Below are 20,802 nucleotides of genomic sequence, written 5' to 3' on the forward strand. Positions count from 1 at the left end.
TAAGAACAATACATGTTGCTTATGTTGCACAAAGTATAAAGGAGCCTGATTGCTAGCTTTACACCGAAGATTGAAGCCCAATAACCCCTGTCAAATAACAACGCAACAAACGTAAGCGTTCCTGTCAAGAACATTCATTCATACAGAGAAATGTGAGCAACTGATCTTAATCATCTTTGAAGATGATTATCTGATTGGTTTAACCAACCCCTATCAGAACAACATAAAATCATCCGGATCACATTATATATGCTCAACTGAACTAATTTAGAAACTATCAGGGTTCGTTTTCAGATTGCTAGCATTAGTAAAGAGAAAGAGATGCAGATTAGTAAATTACCACAACCAACTCTAGCACCTGCATTTCCTGTTGTCTTGCTAAGTTCATGATTGCCTACAGCATCAAAATCACAGTCAAATTCCTAAAAAAACCCTTCACTAGCTTCAATATCATTCTAACTTAAAAACGTATAAAACAAATGAAATATTGCATAATCCATGGGTTGTTACCTCTCCCCAGATCATCAGTGTCAGCATGAATAACAACCGCCCTCCCCAATATCGAATGCTGTCCGCTTAATGGAATCTGGAAAGCATTTCAGATGATGAATACAGTAAAAGAAAACTACGAATTTCCAAAATAAAAATGATTAATTCTGTTATAACTTGTAACTACGATACATACATTTTTATCTTGAATTGATACCTCAGCAACCCCTGCAAAACACATAAAAACTGTTGTAACACTCGAATCGACTCGAGCCTAAATTAGAGAGTTTTAGGGCAATGAAGGAAGGAAGGACAGACCATCATTTCCAGCAAGAATGTTCCCCAAATCGCCTGCGTGGCGTACATCATCCCACGGAGCTCCATGATCTTTGTTAAACGGGTTAAAATGCGGCCCTAACAAATTGAGTAAAAAAGTTAGAAACCCTAGGTAAATTTAATTGATAAGTTAAAGAATACCGGTTGAGTTGCAGCCATTGGTGGTATCACCAAGAGCATGAATATGGAAACCGTGAAGACCTGGTTTCAGCCCTGATATCCTACCTTGCACTTGAGTTACCCCTGTTTTAACAAATGAATTAGGTTAGGGAAATTAAACAGCAAGTGAAACGAGAGAGTAAAGAGAGACCTTTGGTATCCTGAATGAATTGAAGATATCCTTTGACGGAGTTATCGCCGCCGGTGATGACTGCCACCGCTTTCAGACCACCCATTGATCTTATTCTTATTCTTATCTGCTTTCTTCAGTGTTTGCGGAGTATGACCTTAATGTTTTTTTGTCATACTTTCAACATTTACAGTAGGCACCTTATACTTTCAACTTTTACCATATATATATATATATATATATATATATATATATATATATATATATATATATATATATATATATATATAAACCAAAACCCTAAAATCCTACGTGTCGCGATGTGGTCGCTCCCCTCTTTTATGGAGCCACCAGATTGCTTAATTTTTAAATGAAGGTCTCTCATTGATTTAACCCAACTTCATGAGTATGGGTCTTACCAAAACCAGATAGCTCTTAAACGGGTTATAAAATCTCATTAAATTAAAAATTAATCTTACCAATTATTTAATGTGAAAATCCTATAAAATAGGAATATACTAAAATTTAATATCCAATTTAAAAAGAAAAAGATATTATTTATAATTAATAAACTATTTTATACTAAAAAACATAAGCGGGTCATGGGTCACCAAATCCAGATAGCTTTTAAATGGGCTATAACATATCATTTATTACAATTTATGAAAAATATAAAACAACCGTTCTCTCAAGCCATCAGATTGTTTTATTTGTAAATGAAGGCTTCTCACGCATTTGACCCGAATTCACAGGTAAAGGTCTCACCAAACCCAGATAGCTCTTAAACTGGTTATAACATCTCATTATATTAAAAATTAATCTCATAAAATATTTGATATGAAAATCCTATAAAACAGGGATATACTAAAAATTAATATTCTATTTTATTTATAAAAAGATATTATTTATAATTAAGAAATAATTTTATAATAAAGAAAATAAACGGGTAATGAGTATCACCAAACCCAGATAGCTTTTAAACCAGATTATAACATATCATCTATTTGTGAAATCATTTTATCATCAAACCTCAAGTATATTAATTATTAACTTTCTTACGATAAATAAAATTAAAATCCAAATAGACATATAAAATATTGAAAACGAAAATATAAAACAACCCCCGTAATACGAGGGATAAAATCTAGTATATATATATATAGGTTAATTAAGAGAACAGCTCAACCATTTTAAAAGTTTATAGCAAAGTAAAAATCTTTTTCTAAATCCATTGTTATTCTTATAAACACTATTGTTTACAAAAAAAAGTCATAATGCATTTGGAATAATAATAATAATAATAGTTAGATGACTATTCAAATCTCACTAAAGGGGCGTGATGGAATATACTAGGCCTGTAAATGAACCGAACGTTCGGTACACTTTCGTGAATCGTTCGGTGGGAAGTTCGTTTATGCTCGTTTATTTAATAAACGAACGAACATGAACAAAAAAATTGTGTTCATTTAATTAAACGAACGAACATGAACATATGTTCCATTCGTTCATTTATGTTCATGAACGTTCGTTTATGTTCGTTTTATTTAAGTTCGTTCATGTCTGTTTATTTATGTTCATTTATGTATTAATAGAATATAATTAAATATTATCTAGATAGGTCGTCTACTTAAAGGTTTTATATTTGTTAATTTGTGTTCATTTAAGTTCGTTTATGTTTGTTTGTGTTCATTTACATTTGTTCATGTATGTTCGTTTAGATTTTAAGCAAATGAACACAAATATCCCTTTTTAAATAAACGAAATTAACATAAATATTTGTTCGATTAAGTGTCCATGTTCTTTTAAAGTTAAATGAACGAACACGAACATGCCCTTGTTCGTGTTCATTCGATTCGTTTACAAGCTTTCATTATTTACATTGATGAATACATCGCTCTCAATATCTAGGCTCTGCTGATTTTATTTGTGTTTGTTTGTGTTCGTGAACCGTTCGTGAACACATTAATTTCCTTAATGAACGAACACAAACACAAAATCTCGTTCGGCAAGTGTTAGTGAACCGTTCGTGAACACATTATTTTCTTAACGAACAAACTTGAACAAGGCCTTGTTCGTGTTCGTTCGGTTCGTTTATAGCCCTAGAATATACTAATGTGGTAGCCGAAACGGTGGATTCTCCTGCTACATTACAATACCTCATTCCTTATACAGGAGCAGCTCTGGCTGAATATTTTATGTACCGTGAATGACCCACTTTAATCATTTATGATGATCTCTCTAAACAAACGCAAGCTTATCGTCAGATGTCTCTTATATTACAAAGACCGCCTGGGCGCGAGGCTTATCCAGGGGATGTTTTTTATTTACATTCATGCCTTTTGAAAAAAACTGCTAAATTAAGTTCTCTTTTAGGTGAAGGAAGTATGACCGCTTTACCAATAGTTGAAACCCAATTGAAAGACGTTTACTAAATACCTAATCTAGTCTTACCAAATGACCAAGAAGAATCTCAACAAATTCAGTCAATTAACGCTGTCAGGTGTCCCAAAATTGATAACCAAGTCTTGCCAAAAAATAATCAATTCACACAACCATACATTGAGAAATAAATATGATGATTTTTTTACTAACTTTCAAATTATTACTATATAACAAATAAGAAGTTGGGCGCCGCAAGTGTCCTATTGGGCCATTTGGCGGCACCAAACTGGTCCGTAAATTTTTTTTAGTTTAGTCACCGTGACGAACGTAACGAAAACCGACCAAACGCCAATTTTTTTTTAGTTCCAGTATAATAACAAACATGACGGAAACCGACTGAATTCCCGTAGACTCACCACCTCAAGCCCGGGATCGACAACGTTCGGGTTTTACCAGCCCTCTATTTACCGACTGACGCCACCACATTGGTCCACCTCAGTTTTTATAATTTTTCTGGTTTTATTTTTGATTTTAATTCCGGTACAATAACGCACGTCACCGAAACCGACTAAATTCGGGTCGACTTACCGGCTCAACGCTTAGGTTTTACCACCGACTGAGTTTTACCGACCAGTCCGATTAAAAGGTTATCAATAAAAGTTCACCGGCTGATCAGAAAGGTGAATACCTTAATCCTCCAAACTTTTAACAAAGTGATTTACTCTTACAAGACACACAGATCATTTGTCTTAACGAGTTTGAAGGCATTTACATGGGATAATTTTATATATAACTAGTTGGTTAACCCGCCACAATGCGACGGCTGAGTCTGATGTAATTTTTTTGTTTTGTTTGTAGAAAGAAAACAGTCACACCTATGTGGGCTGCATAACCTATGTTTTGCGGCGGATCAAGCATAGTTGATAATAACAAAGTTGTAGGTGCTATTTACCAAAAGAATAACAGTGATTATTTACAAAGATGGCGCTAACCTCCTCAAGAACAAACAATGTTTGTTGTTTTATCAAATCCATCTTCAAATAAATCTGAAGTGCTTCCTTCTTCAAGCTCTTCCACTTCGCCTACAATTTCACCCATTTTGAACCATCAACCAATTCCATTCCAGTGTTCATATTGTCATCCGGAAAAACCGACTAGTATCCATATTCTCAATGGGTTCTCCAAATTATGTGAGGGGGTTCTTCATTTTTTAGAGATGGTTAAAAGTGGTTGTGAGAGTAGGAAAGAGAAAATGTTACTGTTCATGGTTAAATTTGGAAAAACACAGTGTTCACCTCTATAATTTTTTAATGTTTTTTAAAATGGTTGTGAGTGAAGGAGAGAGAAAAGGTAATGATAAAAGTATAAAAAAATTTAATTGGAAATGAAAGAGAAAAGATGGTGTTTTTACTTTTTAGTCTAATTATAAAAATAAAGATAGAGAATCGACTGGGAATACTCTTATTGTCAACCATAATGGTGATCAAATTAGTCAATATAATTTAATAATTTGAATAAAACATATTCACTAATCGAAGTCAAAATCTAAAAATATAAAATACAAAATGACAACATATTGACAAACATTTAGGGGCTGTTTGGTAATTCTCGAACCATTAAGTGCTGAATCAATAAAACGTCTGAATGATTAAGAGACTCTGAATTAGTAAGTGCTGAACCAGTAAGTGTTGTTTGGTTGGACATCTGAATGACTGTGCAGAATGACTATTTTAGCCCTCTCAACTATTTAGTACTGAATGAAATATATCTATTTAGTCAGAGCTCTTAAATGTACTGAATAACCAAACTTTCGTTATAACAAACTAAAATACATCTTAAAACAAACTTTCATTATAACCAACCAATCATATGTCCGAACATACTGTGAGCACAATGAAAAAAAAACTAAACCAAATAAGATTCATGGTGCAACAATGATGAAAGACTTGTAGATGTGTGCCCGTGAACATGTCCGAGCGCTTAATCATCATCCACCTTCTTGTTTATGAACATTACCTAAGGCAAAACACCCATAAGTTAATATTATAACATATAAGAATCATAGTATAAAGGTATACATCAAAACGAAATCAAACACGACAAAAACTAGCCAAAAAAAAAGAGAAGGCTTAGACTTAAGCCCTTTGTAACATCAGCTTTTTCTAAGAATAATAAAAAACAGAAAGTTTATAATTAACCGTGTGTTGTTAGTTTAATTGTGTGCGTGTTTATGTTTGGATAAGGTTTTGGTTGGAAAAGGAAGTGGGTGGTGGGGCCCTTGGACCCCTATATATATACCCCAACCTCTTCTTCATTCAATTTCTTTCCACCATCACACACACTCAAGAACACACACTTTCTTTCCCACAAACCCGAATCTAAATCCGAGCCAAAGAAGGGTGGAATCTCGTGTTTAACATCTTCAAGCAACAAGAAACACTTCCAGATCTTCGGGTTTGTCCAGATCTGAACCGAACCAGAGAACCGAAGGTGAGTTTTGGTTAAAAAGGTTAAGTTTTATGGTCGGTTCCGACAAGCAAACTGATATCTTAGTAGACCGGGTGGTAAGATGTAAGAAAAACATAAAGTTGGTGAGTTATAACCTCACGGGTGTGTTGCATAACAAAAAGGTGATGTTCGGACCTCATAAACACGGGTATACAAAGTTGGTAAGACCCAAAACCCATAAAAAGAGTAGAATCGGTCCTAAAGAAGAAACAAGGAGAAAAAAATGGCTTTAAAATGGTAAAAACGACGAAAGGCAGGAATTTCGCATCGCACAGCCATGCGAAGCGAAATCAATAATTCCGCATCGCACAACCATGCGAAGCGAAATCAATATCTTCGCATCGCACAGCCTTGCAAAGCAAAATCAATAATTTCGCATCGCACAGCCATGCGAAGCGAAATCGATATTTTCGCATCGCACAGTCATGCGAAGCGAAATTCCATGCAAAGCGAAATTCTTCCATGCAAAATTCTTCCATGCGAAATTTCATGAAATTCATTTTTTGATGCATTTTTGTTAGTGAAATTCTTCCAGCTTAACCCAGCCAGGGGCTCTGCCCCTTGGACCCTGCTAGGGGCTGCCGCCCCTAGACCCCGCTTCCAGGGGCGCTGCCCCGGACCCCCGTTAGTTGAGGGTTTCGTTAATCTAGAAGGACGACTTAGAAGTAGTTGATTAATACTTATAATTGTTACACAGTTAGCCAGGCTCAGCTAAGGAAAGGTATTGCACTTAACTCAGAGAGAAACAGGACCCGGGTGAGTTTCTAGCCCAATTTCTGTGTTATGTTTTCGGGGGCTGTGTGCATACTCAATGTGATTAGTTAATACACTTACCTTAAGTGGTAAGTGTATGCCATATGAATGTTTATAAATATACCTGATTGGTATAGAAAGAGTTAAACGTATGTGCGAAAAGGTGTATGAGAATAAATATAACTAATGAAGAAATGATATGTATGATGTGTATAATGTATAAATGGTATGTATGATATGTATAGTTTAATGGATAAAAGGGTTGCATACCCTAATAATATATGCGAAGAATGAAAGGGTTGCAGACCCTAATAATATTTGCGAAGGTTATAGGGCGAAAGACTCTTTAAAATATAGCATGATATGTACGTATAAAAGAACTGAAGTAAGGAAAAGTATGAATGTATGGAAGTAAGAAAGTAAGAACGAATGTAATATGTGTCTTCGGATATGTGTATATAAATGAGTAAGAATGAAATGTATGTTACCTGCTTAACTAGAACTCACTCAGCGTAGCTGACTTTTAGTATGCACACAGGTAAATAGGTTGAAGGAGCTGGCTTGAGGATGGCACATGGCAGGGACTAGAAGACTGGCATCTCGAGATGAAAGTATTTTGAATTATATGATATGTATTAAGACAAGACTTGATGTTTTGTGATGTGATGCATAAAAATTTGAGTATTCCGCGGAAAGTTTTAGTTAACTCTGATTTTAAAACTATGTTTATGAGTAAAATCAACGCCAAAGTAGGGTTACCGGGAACGGGGCCTTACACCCTTGGGCTTTAAGCTTTAAAACTGAGAGGGGTGTAGGGTAGAAGTGTACAAAAAAACCAGTTTGGGACCGGTTTCAGGTAAACCAAACCGAACCGAACCGGTTTGGGTTTAAACCTCATTTTATTTATCTTAAAACTCCCATTCACCCCCGGACGTCTCGGATTTGTTTCTAATCAGCATAATCATAGCCCAATAAAGTTAACCATGATACAAAGTAACAACTTGTCACACCCCGACTCAGGGCCTAGGCATGTGACCTGCAGTTGGTACCTATTTTGTAAATAAATCAGAGTAGTGGGTTTATTTTAGCAGAAGTCTTAAAGATTAAATATTAATTTACATTATCAAAAATTACCCGGGAATTAAATACCCAAGTATCCAGTTTACAAACAGTGTTATATTATTATACAAGGATTTATATTTTCATAATAGAGCCATCTCGAGTAAGCTTCTAACGTCATGACTCCAACCCTTGTATATCCAATACTAACATCTAATTACCTGCATGGGTGGGAAAAACACGTTAGCTATATGCTGGTGAAACGTTGACTCGATAAAACGGTTTATAACTGTCGTTAACTACAAATATAGTTTTCTGTTCACAATCTCAGTAGGAATGCCTGTCCATTCCCGGGATTTGTACCACTGCCCTACACACAAAATTTAAAGGTTCCCTGAGTACATAGCCCCTATTCGGAGACAACCTTCCCCTAGGCTATGTTACTCTGTTGGAGAACTGGTTATGACTGACTTGGTTTTGTATGGCAATTATCAGTTATGTTTGGATCCAGACACATGTGTATTCGGTCTAAGTTGCTTTTTATTATCTATTTTGTATTCTAACGATTTTAGAGATAATATCTCATGTAAACATTTATCAGACTCTTTGCAACAAACAACCTGTCTATTACAAGAGTAGAATTAGTTCAGGCCATAAAAGGTTAACGTGTTCACCTTGTATTATCAGTTGACAATATCAGAACTTCTCTTCTCAGTATGCTATCAACCTATATTTGTAATAGGCATGCATAAGTACTTGGTATATCTTATTCATTCAGCAGTCTTTTAAGTCTGATTCAGTTCAGCAGACTCGAGGTCTGATCAGCAGACTTGAAGTCTGATTCAGTTCAGCAGACTCGAGGTTTGATCAGCAGACTCTTAGGTCTGATCTAACCTTAGTATAGTTATAGTCGTTTTATGAAAATACTTTTAAATTTATATATGACGTTTGGATTAGCACGCTTTGGCCTAATAAAGGATATCACGTTGGTAAACTTCTCCAGGTAAGCAAACGGGTCCCGCGGTTGATTGGGATGTGTACGAATTACTTTCCTTAGGCAAGAAGAGTCTACTAATGATATCCCCTTTCCAATTACTACGTACCCGTCAAAATAATAGTTTTGATAACATTACTTCACATAGAAGTAACGTCTTTGATTTGTAACACATTACTTGGAAAACTTTACAATTTAACGACTATACCTTTAATTAGGTTCTAGTAACTATATAATAAATTAACAAGTAAAGTAACTTAACCTTAATCCTACCTTAGTTGGCTAGACGGAAGTAAAAACAAGAAAACAGCAGCAGTTCAGCCTACGGCGGTTCGCGATACGCGAAGTTGCATGACGGCGCCGCAATTTTGCATGTCAACCCGGTGTTGACACGTGTCGCCACGTCACTGGATAAGCTTTAAATTGTGTGCCAACATCTTCGCGATACGCGAAGATGCATGATGTGTAAATTTTTCATTTTTAGTCCCCCTACTTCCAGACTTGGCATTTTTACCCCTTTAACTTCTAAAATTTACATTTTTGGCCCAAAATTAGATGGGGTATTTTCACGATGTTACATCCTCCCCACCTTTAGAAAAATCTAGTCCTTAAGATTTATGTAAAGAGATGTGGATACTTTCTTTTCATCTCAGATTCAAGTTCCCAAGTAAATTCCGGACCGCGTCGGGAATTCCATCTTACTTTTACCAACTTCAATCTTTTACGCTTAAGGAACTTGGTCTGACTATCTTCAATTCGTATCGGCTCCTCTACAAACTTGAGTTTTTCATTTACTTGTACATCTTTTAAAGGCATAGTGAGTGTTTTGTCGGCTAAACATTTACGTAGGTTTGATACGTGAAACACATCGTGGATTCCTTGCATTTCCTCAGGCAACTCTAATAGATAGGCTACAGGACCTATTCTTTCAATAATCTTAAAGGGTCCAACGAAAAGCGGACTCAATTTACCCTTCTTCCCAAAACGAACCACGCCTTTCCAAGGTGATACTTTAAGTAATACTTTATCTCCTTCTTTAAACTCTAGCGGTTTTCGTCTCACGTCACCATAACTCTTTTGTCTATCACGTGCTGCTTTTAGTCTTTCCCAGATTTGAATTACTTGATCAGTTGTTCGTTACACAATTTCAGGACCAGACAATTGGTTACCACCGATCTTGGACCAACATACAGGCGTTCTACACTTTCGTTCGTATAATGCTTCGTAGGGTGCCATCTGTATGCTTGTGTGATAACTATTATTGTATGAAAATTCCATCAATGATAGGTGAGTGTCCCAACTACCACCTAAATATATAACACAAGCACGAAGCATATCTTCTAAAGTTTGAATCGTCATCTCGCTTTGTCCGTTAGTTTGTGGGTGATAAGCAGTACTTAAATTTAAATGTGTACCCATTGCCTTTTGAAAACTTCTCCAAAAATTAGAGGTAAAACGACTGTCTCGGTCAGAAATAATAGATAATGGTACGCCGTGTAATGATACAATACTTTCCACATACAGTTGTGCCAACTTACCCATGCTAAATGTTTCTTGGATAGGAATGAAATGAGCGGATTTGGTCAATCTATCAACAATAACCCAAATTGCATCATTTTTTCGTGACGTCTTTGGTAATCTCATTATGAAATCCATAGTAATCATGTCCCATTTCCATATCGGTATCTCAGGTTGTGTCAACAAACCTAGCGGCTTTTGATAGGCTTTGACCTTTGAACATGTTAAACATTTGGCCACATACAGTGCAATTTCTTTCTTCATCCCAATCCACCAATAATCGTCCTTAAGATTATGATACATCTTGTCATTTCCCGGATGCATCATATACTTAGATTTGTGAGCTTCTTTCAATATTTTCTCCCGTAAGTTCCCAACCATCTATACCCAGATTCTTTTTCCTAACCTGAGTATTTCATCGTTATCTTTAACTAATTGATCTATTGTTCCATTTTCTTTTTCAGCCTTTATATTATTTTCTTCTATTGCGAACTTCTGAGCTTCTTTAATTTCGGTTAATAGATCAATCTTAAGCTCTAACCTCAGAGCTCGTACTCTTTTCGGCTTATCATGTTCCTTTCTGCTCAAAGCATCAGCCAAAACATTAGCTTTTCCTTCATGATAGATGATTTCACAATCATAATCATTTAATATTTCCATCCATCGCCTTTGCCTCATGTTTAACTCTTTCTGATCAAATATATGCTTTAAACTTTTATGATCAGTATAAACAGTAAACTTTACACCATATAAATAATGTCCCCATAATTTTAACGCGAAAATTATAGCTCCAAGTTCAAGATCATGAGTGGTGTAATTTTTCTCATGAACTTTTAACTGCCTTGAAGCATAAGCTATAACTTTCTTTCCTTGCATCAAAACACACCCCATACCTGTATGTGAAGCATCATAGTATACAGTAAAGTTATCTTGCCCTTCGGGTAAGGCTAAAATAGGTGCATTTGTCAGTTTCTGCTTAAGGGTTTCAAATGCTTCTTTTTGTTTTGGTCCCCATTCAAATTTTACTGATTTTCGGGTTAATGAAGTCAATGGAACTGCTATTCTTGAAAAATTCTGAATAAACCTTCTATAATAACCTGCTAACCCCAGAAAAATTCTAACTTGTGTCGGGGTCTTGGGTTTCTCCCATTTCGTAATGGCTTCAATCTTGGCCAGATCAACTTGAATTCCTTTTTTATTCACAATATGACCAAGGAATTGCACTTCAGATAACCAGAACTCACACTTTAAAAATTTTGCATACAACTTCTCCTTCCTCAATGTTTCAAGTATGGTTCTAAGATGAGTTTGATGATCTTCCTTTGTTTTTGAATAGATAAGATTGTCATCAATAAAGACTATAACAAACTTATCTAAGTACGGTTTGCAAACTCGGTTCATCATATCCATAGAAGCAGCTGGAGCATTAGTGAGTCCGAACGGCATAACGGTGAAATCATAGCGTCTGTATGTTGTTCTGAATGCAGTCTTTGATGTATCATCTTCTTATACCTTCAATTGATGATATCCAGATCTCAAATCAATCTTTGAAAAGTAGTTTGCACCTTGGAGTTGATCGAATAAATCATCTATCTTCGGGAGTGGATATCGATTCTTGATTGTCACCTTGTTCAATTCGCGATAGTCAATGCCCATTCTCATTGACCCATCTTTCTTTTTGACAAACAGAATTGGAGCTCCCCACGGCGAAGAACTCGGTCGTATAAACCCTTTTTCCAATAACTCATCCAACTGCTTCTTCAGTTTTTTCATTTTGGTTGGTGCTAGTCGATAAGGAGACTTAGCAATCGGAGCTGTTCCCAGAATTAAGTCTATTCTGAATTAAACTTCTCGATCAGGTGGGATTCCAGGCAATTCATCAGGGAATACGTCCTTGAATTCAGAAACGATTGGTACTTCTTCCATTTTCTTAGGTTCAAGTTCCTTAGTAACGTATGCCATAAAAGCAAGGCAACCTTTACCTAAACAATGACTCGCCTTGATTTTTGAAATGATTCCAATTCTACCAGATTCTTTGTCTCCAGCTATTCGAATAATCTTTTTATTTGGAGTCAGTATTTCAATGGCTTTCTCATTACATAATACACGGGCTTGGTTGGCGGCTACCCAATCCATTCCTAGTATAACATCAAATCCAGCTAACTCCATAGGCAATAGTTGTACTGGCAACTCATACCCAGCTAAAAAAAGATAACTATTTAATATTTCAGATATTCGGATTAAGTTTCCATTAGCGGTTTCTACTTCATATTGATTATTCAATTTAGCTAGAGGTTCATTTAACAGATTACAGAACTTATAATCTATAAAACTTTGATTGGCTCATGAATCGAATAAAACTCTAGCATAAACATTATTAGTTGGAAACGTACCAGTAATCTTGTCTGGTAATACTCCTGCCTTCTGGGTGTTTAACATGAATGCACGCGCATTCCCTTTCTTTCCATCATTTCTGGCACTACTACCACTGGCGCCTCCAACAACTGGGTTTTTCTTCGTGCACTCGGCACTGAAGTGTCCCCTCTCTCCACAATCAAAACAAACGATCAACTTCTTCCTACAATCTTCCTCCTTGTGTCCTTGCCTCTTACAGAAATTGCAAGTCGAAACGAATCAAACTTGCGTACATCAGTCTTAGGTGTAGGCTTCAAACATATACCCTCGTGCTTCTTACCACAATTTTTACACAACGGCCGATTAAACACACTCGACCTTTCCTTTCCCCGTTCAAACTTCTTCTTCTCATCATTCTCTCTCTTCTTCTCCACCACAACCTTTCTTTCCTCTTCTTTATTCCTGATCATACTCTCCATCAAATAACCAGCAAGCTCGATCGCAGACTCAGTGGTTGCTGGCATGTGTGACCTCACATGATCACGAATCTCCTTTGGCAAACCATAAATATACCTTGTCACTTTGTTATACTCGGGTGTGACCAAGTGTGGTACAAGTCTACAATATTCCAAGAACTTGGTGTTATAGAGGTTGGTGCCAATAACTTTGTGATTCCAAAGCTTTGTTTGAATTTGATCAATTTCGTGAACTGGGCAGAACTTTTGCTTAATCAACTCCTTAAAAGTTTTCCACTCAAGGTTATATAAATTCTTCCTGCCTTTCACTTCAATCAATGTATTCCACAATTCCAGTGCTTCTCCCTTAAACATCTGGGACGAATACTGGATACTTTCCTCCTCAGTACATTTACTGATAATAACGATAGACTCCATTTCTTCCAGTCAACAAAGTGTAACAATCGCGCCTTTATCTCCTTAGAATTCCTTTGGTTTGTATACTTGAAAATCTTTGAACGTACATCCCATGCTAACTTTTACCTTTTTGCTTGGGATTTGCTCAGTAGTGGAGCTTTCATAACCTTCATTTTTCTTTTCATTTTCATCTTTTGGCACCTTTGATTCTTTTCTTTTTGAGTGCACGGACACACTATGACTCGGTTGTACTTGTTTCAAAGATTTTGATTTGGCCAAACTTTTAGAATTTTCTGTGTGTTCTTAAACCATTTTGATTAAAGGAGTTACAGCATCTTTTATTAGTGGTGTAACCGCTTCGTTTATCATCTCGAGGATACCCCCAATGTATTCTTCCGGTATTGATTTAGTATTGTTTTCAGGAGCTTTGCCTTTATCAGCTTGGCTCCCTTGATTTCCAAGTGTTCTTTGTTCAGACATTCTGTAATTCAATAAAATACACAGATTTAATACACAGTACACACGATTCCTTTATTTCTTTCACAATATATTACAAAGGGACGGAAAATAAAACATGCTTAAGACAACAACATTTATATTATCCTAGTCCCTAGACCACTTCTTGACAAGACTTTTAATCTTGTCGCATTTCTTGATAATCTTGTCACCTATCTTTTTCTTTTTAATCATTTCGTTTCTCAACTCATCCATTACCGCATTGGGTTGGTTTGGGTATCCTACGGGTGCGGATGTTGACGGAAAAAGGTAAGCTGTTTCCCTTGGGTACATGTGAGGATTTGCTACATAAGCCTGCATTTCCTCATCGGGTATGTTTGTGGTGTAAAATTCTTCAACTAACCGAGCTGTTTCTCAGATCTCATTGGCTTGTTCAGATTCAGCTGGTATAGGACCTCGGTATGGTGGAAAACCAGGAACTTCAAAGTAATGAATCGGTCCTTGACTTGGTCTTGCTATGATTTGGGCACCTAGTGACGGTGATCCAAAATGCCAGACTCTAGTTGGAATGGCAGTCCATCCAACTAGAGGATTCAGTACTTGTTTCCTGTTTAACTCTACTCTGTACTTCTATATCCCCGTATGGATAGTAATTTGGAGTACCAGTCAGCGGAACACTTTCCGATGTATCACTTGATATTTCAATTGAAATTTCGGGGCTTCCTGGAGCATATATTGGTTGGCTTCCAAAAGCCATATATGGATCTATGTGATCAACAGGGTTCAACTGATTCATCAGGTTTGGATTCATTGGGTTATTAAAGTTATTCAAATCAGCCGGGTTTGTGTACACCGGTTCAGTCGGGTTCACCGATACAGTTGGCCATTTAGGACCAAAATTTGTGCTAGCTCTACAAGACGGCTCAACATCGGGGGCAGGATTCGACCGTCTTGCGACCCGACGTTTTTGTCCGTAATAATTTGTATATGACATCTGCATATATCTAAACTTAGGGATAGGTAGAGTAACAATCATAGCTTATCCCTACTTATCAGATAAATGGTTAAAACTTAGGTACTAATTATATTAATACCTAATTCGCTGAAATCGATGGCTCTGATACCAACCTGTCACACCCCGACTCAGGGCCTAGGCGTGTGACCAACAGTTGGTACCTGTTTTGTAAATAAATCAGAGTAGCGGGTTTATTTTAGCGGAAGTCTTAAAGATTAAATATTAATTTACATTATCAAAAATTACCCAGGAATTAAATACCCAAGTATCCAGTTTACAAAATAGTGTTATATTATTATTACAAGGATTTATATTTTCAAAATAGAGCCATCTCGAGCGAGCTTCTAACGTCATGACTCCAATCCTTGTATATCCAATACTAGCATCTAATTACCTTGATAGGTGGGAAAAACACGTCAGCTATATGCTGGTGAAACGTTGACTCGATAAAACGGTTTATAACAGTCGTTAAATACAAATATAGTTTTCTATTCACAATCTCAGCAGGAATGCCTGTCCATTCCCGGGATTTGTACCACTGCCCTACACACACAATTCAAAGGTTCCCCGAGTACATAGCCCCTGTTCGGAGACAACCTTCCCCTAGGCTATGTTACTCTGTTGGAGAACTGGTTATGACTGACTTGGTTTTGTATGGCAATTATCAGTTATGTTTGGATCCAGACACATGTGTATTCGGTCTGAGTTGCTTTTTATTATCTATTTTGTATTCTAACGATTTTAGAGATAATATCTCATGTAAACATTTATCAGACTCTTTGCAACAAACAACCTGTCTATTACAAGAGTAGAATTAGTTCAGGCCATAAAAGGTTAACGTGTTCACCTTGTATTATCAGTTGACAATATCAGAACTTCTCTTCTCAGTATGCTATCAACCTATATTTGTAATAGGCATGCATAAGTACCTAGTTGGTATATATTATTCATTCAGTAGACTTTTAAGACTGTTTCAGTTTAGCAGACTCGAGGTCTGATCAGCAGACTTGAAGTCTGATTCAGTTCAGCAGACTCGAGGTCTGATCAGCAGACTCTTAGGTCTGACCTAACCTTAGTATAGTTATAGTCGTTTTATGAAATTACTTTTAAATTTATATATGACGTTTGGATTAGCACGCTTTGGCCTAATAAAGGATATCACGTTGGTAAACTTCTCCAGGTAAGCAAACGGTTCCCGCGGTTGATTGGGATGTGTACGAATTACTTTCCTTAGGCAAGAAGAGTCTACTAATGATATCCCCCTTCCAGTTACTACGTGCCCGTCAAAATAATAGTTTTGATAACATTACTTCACATGGAAGTAACGTCTTTGATTTGTAACACATTACTTGGAAAACTTTACAATTTAACGACTATACCTTTAACTAGGTTCTAGTAACTATATAATAAAGTAACTCGTAAAGTAACTTAACCTTAATCCTACCTTAGTTGGCTAGACGGAAGTAAAAACAAGAAAACAGCAGCAGTTCAGCTCGTGTTTCATTTATCAGCACAACAGATCGTTAACAGCACCTCAAAACCTCGTTTCTGCGTGAAATCAAGCTCTCGGAACCTCGGAATACCTTGGCACGTTTCCTTAGGTTAACTATGTGAAAATGGATGTGAAATGGGATGGTTTGGGCTTGAACTCGTGGCTGCCTATTTATAGACGCGATTTATGCATCTTCGCGATAGGCAAAGATGCAGCCTATGGCGGTTTGCGATACGCAAAGTTGCATGATGGCGCCGCAATTTTGCATGTCAACCCGATGTTGACACGTGTTGCCACGTCACTGGATAAGCTTTGAATCGTATGCCAACATCTTCGCGATACACGAAGTTGCTCGGCCTTCATCTTTGCGATACGCGAAGATGCATGATGTTTAAAATTTTCATTTTCAGTCCCCCTACTTCCAGACTTGGCATTTTTACCACTTTAACTTCTAAAATTTACATTTTTGGCCCAAAATCAGATGGGGTATTTTCACGGTGTTAACTTAACTAAAGTTCAACATAAAAACAATTACAATTTAGGAACTAGTTATCAATAATCCATTTAAACAACTTAACGGGTCAGAATCATGTTATTCTAGTTCTTCGATCTAATAAGCTTATAACACACATGTCACACATTTTTCAACTATTATTCGACTATTGTTCAACTGTTGGTCACTTAATTCAGGATAAACGGTTCATTAACATCATATGCAACACTTTCTGTCCAGCTATGTTCACCGACTGATTTGACCCACTAATCGACCTTATTTTTCTATGTTCAAAAATTCTTCATGAACTAGATTGAACAAGCTTTCCAAGGATATAAAGAACACCCAAAACGGACACTCGGTTTATTTTATATGATTTTCACAAAATCAGAATAAAATCTGTCAAAAGTTGCGAAAATCATAGTTGGGATTCTCATTTCGACCCAATCCTTGCAGCCCCTTTTCATGGTTAAAAATCATATTAAACTCTTATAATGATAATCTAATATAATGTATATATAACAATGGATCATAAAACACTATCAAATTACAAGCAATTAACTCCAAACTTTTAGGTTTCCAAAAGCCCCAATTTTGACACATCAACCCTAGAACTCAATTTTTACTAAGATCAGTATAAATAATCAAATTAAGGAGTTTATACACATGCAAACTTGTTATAAGAAGTTTCTAAGCAAATTAGTACAATAACTCTTCCAAATTAGTTCAAATCCCATAACCCACCTACGACTTATGAAAAAATAAAGGAGATGGTTCAAGAATTTCTTACCTTATGTGTTCTTCACCAAGATGATAGGAATCAGAAATCGATTATTGATTAATAATCAATTGAATCAGAAATAGATATCGAACCTAGTTAGGGACGAGGATAGAATCGATGGAGCAGAAATAACATGGTGTTTAGGTCCGGCTGTGAGGGGCGAGGTCCGGTGGCGGTGGCGGGGGCGGTGGTGGTCGATGGTGTAGAAGTGAAGATCGATGATTGAAGATTGGTGATGAAGAAGGGGAGAGCAGATGGTGAAGGGTATTTGTGTCTCTGAATAGTTCAGTAAAAGTTTTAAGATGAGCGATTAAGAGGTTCCATTTTAACAAACCAAACATACATGCATCTGTCCGAATAAGAGGTTTATCTCTGAATGGGCCTATTCAGACCCAACCAAACAACCCCTTAGATTACAAATATGTGATTCACTGGGAAAAATGGATTTACTCTATTAACTGTTCTTTGTATGAGCGATGTGTTCATCTAATCTGTTCCGAATCGTAACAAGGCATCGATAGACGGCCAACAATTCCAATCACAACAGACAACAGCCACAACTCCACCATCACCTAGGGTTCCAAAGCATAACTCGGCAACAATAGACCCTCCACAATTGCCCACGACAACAAACAACTACTACCATCACTCCACCACCACCGTAGACGGCTGGCTACAACATAAACAAATCCCTTACCGCCATAAACAATCACCGTCGTGCGCCTCGCCTACTATAACATAGACAAATCCGGCACCGACATAAACAATCACCATCGCCTAGGGTATCTAAATGGAACCCGCCAACAGCACATGCAAGTTCAAACAACTAAAAAACAATAACAATAATAATAATAAATGATTATAAATATTCTATGCAAAAGTTTTTACCTTCATCTACTTCGGTGACCGGAGTTATTTACATTTAAAGACCCAATAATGAGATAACTTAATCCAAGTGTTTATTGAAGGGAATCGAGGTGGAAAGGAATCGCTAAACATTAATAAGCAGACAGAAGGTTGCCCCCTAGGCGCTAAAGTTGCAGTGGATAATGTGGATTACAACAAAAAGATAGAAAATTTGTGAGTTGTCATGTTAATATTAGAGCGTACTTCATTTTAGCATCACCAGACACCTGAACAAGTGCAATGAACAAGTAGTCGGATAGTATCTTTTTTCTTTTTACATAAAACTAATGTGTTACAATTTATAAACCTTCATTACTAATATTTATTTTAATTAATCTGTATAATAAATATGTTTATAATATAGTAACTCTTAAAAAATGGTATTTGTAATGCTTTATTTTAATTAGATTTTAGAATTTGGTGAAATCTAATAAACATTAATGAATTTTTTTTATCGTTTTTATTATATAAATGTAACTAGAATTTAGACCCGCGCGTTGCGTTGGGTTTTGACGAAGGTAATGTTTAGCCATATGTATAGTCCACTATAAGCTATATTTTTAGTTCTTACAAAAAGAGTTAAGGTTGGCTAATAATGCATTTGTAAGCTGCACTTAGTTAAAAAGTCTAGAAGTTTAGTCTTGTGCTGCCTATTTTAGTAGTTTACAAACTGTAAGTAGCTATTGACTCCTATTCAAAAGCCAAAAGGTTTGCAGCCCATGTTAGTCGGTAGTCAGAAGTCATTAGTCGTTTCATTCTCGGGTCTCCGTCGCTTGAACCTATCCAAGAAGGGTTCTGTTAGATTTCCTTTGTTAAAAATTCCACTCATTACATATAATTAAGTGACACAACCTTATGATGAAAGCGGGTAAGCATAATGCAAGCACAAAGACACAAATGCAACATTTAATTGTTCATCAAATGGAACAATCTAATCAATTAAAAGTACACATAACTGATTTAAACAAAAGTAAAAAATGTAAACACTTACTGTAGGCAATAAGGAATAACCCCTAAAGGCCTAAGCTGCTGACTTTTTAAAGCTTGTATTTAATGAATCTATTATATAATGAGCCACAAATCAGTGAATGAGCAATAAGGGGAGAGCTTTCTGTATTAAGCTAAGCAATCAAAACATGAAAGTTAAGTTGATCATAATAATCACATAGACAAAAAAAAGGCAACAATCTTTCATATTATATATGATAGAATTAATTGAATCGGTAATAAAGCCCTAATTAAGCAAGTTATATGTTCTTGAAATAATCATAATAAGCATTCAAGGTAAGGAGGGTTACCTTTAATCGAGGGGAGCCTGAAAGAGTAAATCACAGTATGAGAAAGGGAAAAGGGGAAATCGCAAACAAAGTCGGTGGGCTCGACATCAATGGTTCTCATAGGGGATTGCTTAACGCCTTTAGCCTCTATCTGCCCATTTCCCTATCTATGTGAAAGCAACACAGAAGTTTAGAAATCATAGTTTCTCAAAAGTGTTGAATTTTAGATATATAAGAACAATAGATGATATTACCTTCCAATGACCAGCATTAATGTATTGCATATTATCTACACGAATATGTTCATTAATAGCTAACAACTACTTTAAGCTCAGATCATATTCATGACTGCAATTCCGGTTGCTTGTTTCCAAGCACCACAGTCACCACAGCAAGTTTCCGTCATCATCACCGCCCTATGTAAACCCAAAAGACGTAACACAGTCGTCAAAGCATTCTGTCAACCACATCATGTGCACCATGCATAGGCTTAGAAAAATATAATAGCCTTTCTAAAACCGAAACGGACACACATGCATTTCATCGAACACCTCATGTGCACCGCCTCTAACGCCACAATAGACATAAGGCACTGCAAGTTTCCACCACTGTCGTATGAGAACCCGTCAACGGTCATAATCGAACCACATGCGGTGAACACTATACCTCTGGAACAACCGAAGGCGTACAATATCAAATGAGCAGTAAAATAGAGAGGAAATTATAAACTTTGTATGACAACAACAATAATAATAATAATAATAATAATAATAATAATATTGCGACAGCCGCTGCCTAGGGTTCCAAACTAGAACCTTGCAACAATG

The 20,802-nt window shown here is 36.4% G+C and overlaps 2 protein-coding genes across 3 annotated transcripts; both read right to left on the bottom strand.

Moving 5' to 3' along the window:
- On the bottom strand, positions 1-1,268 carry LOC143612427 (superoxide dismutase [Cu-Zn] 2-like). Of its 2 annotated transcripts, XM_077086414.1 has the most exons (7): positions 1,136-1,268; positions 967-1,068; positions 808-903; positions 686-717; positions 511-586; positions 341-394; positions 1-87 (listed from the first exon to the last, which is right to left on the bottom strand). In XM_077086414.1, exons 1-7 carry the CDS (start codon positions 1,218-1,220, stop codon positions 59-61), a joined length of 474 nt encoding a protein of 157 aa, XP_076942529.1. In that variant the 5' UTR covers positions 1,221-1,268; the 3' UTR covers positions 1-58. The 2 variants fall into 2 exon arrangements, with proteins under 2 accessions (XP_076942529.1, XP_076942528.1); XM_077086413.1 differs by lacking the exon at positions 1-87 and having other exon boundaries at positions 167-394.
- Positions 1,269-12,170: 10,902 nt separating this feature from the next.
- LOC143612428 (uncharacterized) lies at positions 12,171-13,576 on the bottom strand. Its single transcript, XM_077086415.1, has 3 exons — positions 12,977-13,576; positions 12,722-12,935; positions 12,171-12,616 (listed from the first exon to the last, which is right to left on the bottom strand). The coding sequence occupies exons 1-3, from the start codon at positions 13,574-13,576 to the stop codon at positions 12,171-12,173; spliced, it is 1,260 nt and encodes a 419-aa protein (XP_076942530.1).
- Positions 13,577-20,802: the final 7,226 nt, after the last annotated feature.

This window comes from Bidens hawaiensis, unplaced genomic scaffold, assembly GCF_021521415.1.
Source record: "Bidens hawaiensis isolate Kalapana, Puna unplaced genomic scaffold, B.hawaiensis_p1.1 tig00034587_1, whole genome shotgun sequence".
Taxonomy (NCBI): Eukaryota; Viridiplantae; Streptophyta; class Magnoliopsida; order Asterales; family Asteraceae; genus Bidens; species Bidens hawaiensis.

What these genes read in the sequence shown, in the direction of transcription:
- LOC143612427 (XM_077086413.1), bottom strand. Translation starts at nt 1,220, where the DNA reads ATGGGTGGTCTGAAAGCGGTGGCAGTCATCACCGGCGGCGATAACTCC. An exon ending in CATTCTTGCTGGAAATGATG is followed by an intron (nt 718 to 807) that starts GTCTGTCCTTCC and finishes TGTGTTTTGCAG; the next exon opens with GGGTTGCTGAGGTATCAATT. An exon ending in TATCAATTCAAGATAAAAAT is followed by an intron (nt 587 to 685) that starts GTATGTATCGTA and finishes AATGCTTTCCAG; the next exon opens with ATTCCATTAAGCGGACAGCA.
- LOC143612428 (XM_077086415.1), bottom strand. Translation starts at nt 13,576, where the DNA reads ATGGAGTCTATCGTTATTATCAGTAAATGTACTGAGGAGGAAAGTATC. An exon ending in AGCCTACACCTAAGACTGAT is followed by an intron (nt 12,936 to 12,976) that starts GTACGCAAGTTT and finishes AATTTCTGTAAG; the next exon opens with AGGCAAGGACACAAGGAGGA. An exon ending in ATTACCAGACAAGATTACTG is followed by an intron (nt 12,617 to 12,721) that starts GTACGTTTCCAA and finishes ATGAACCTCTAG; the next exon opens with CTAAATTGAATAATCAATAT.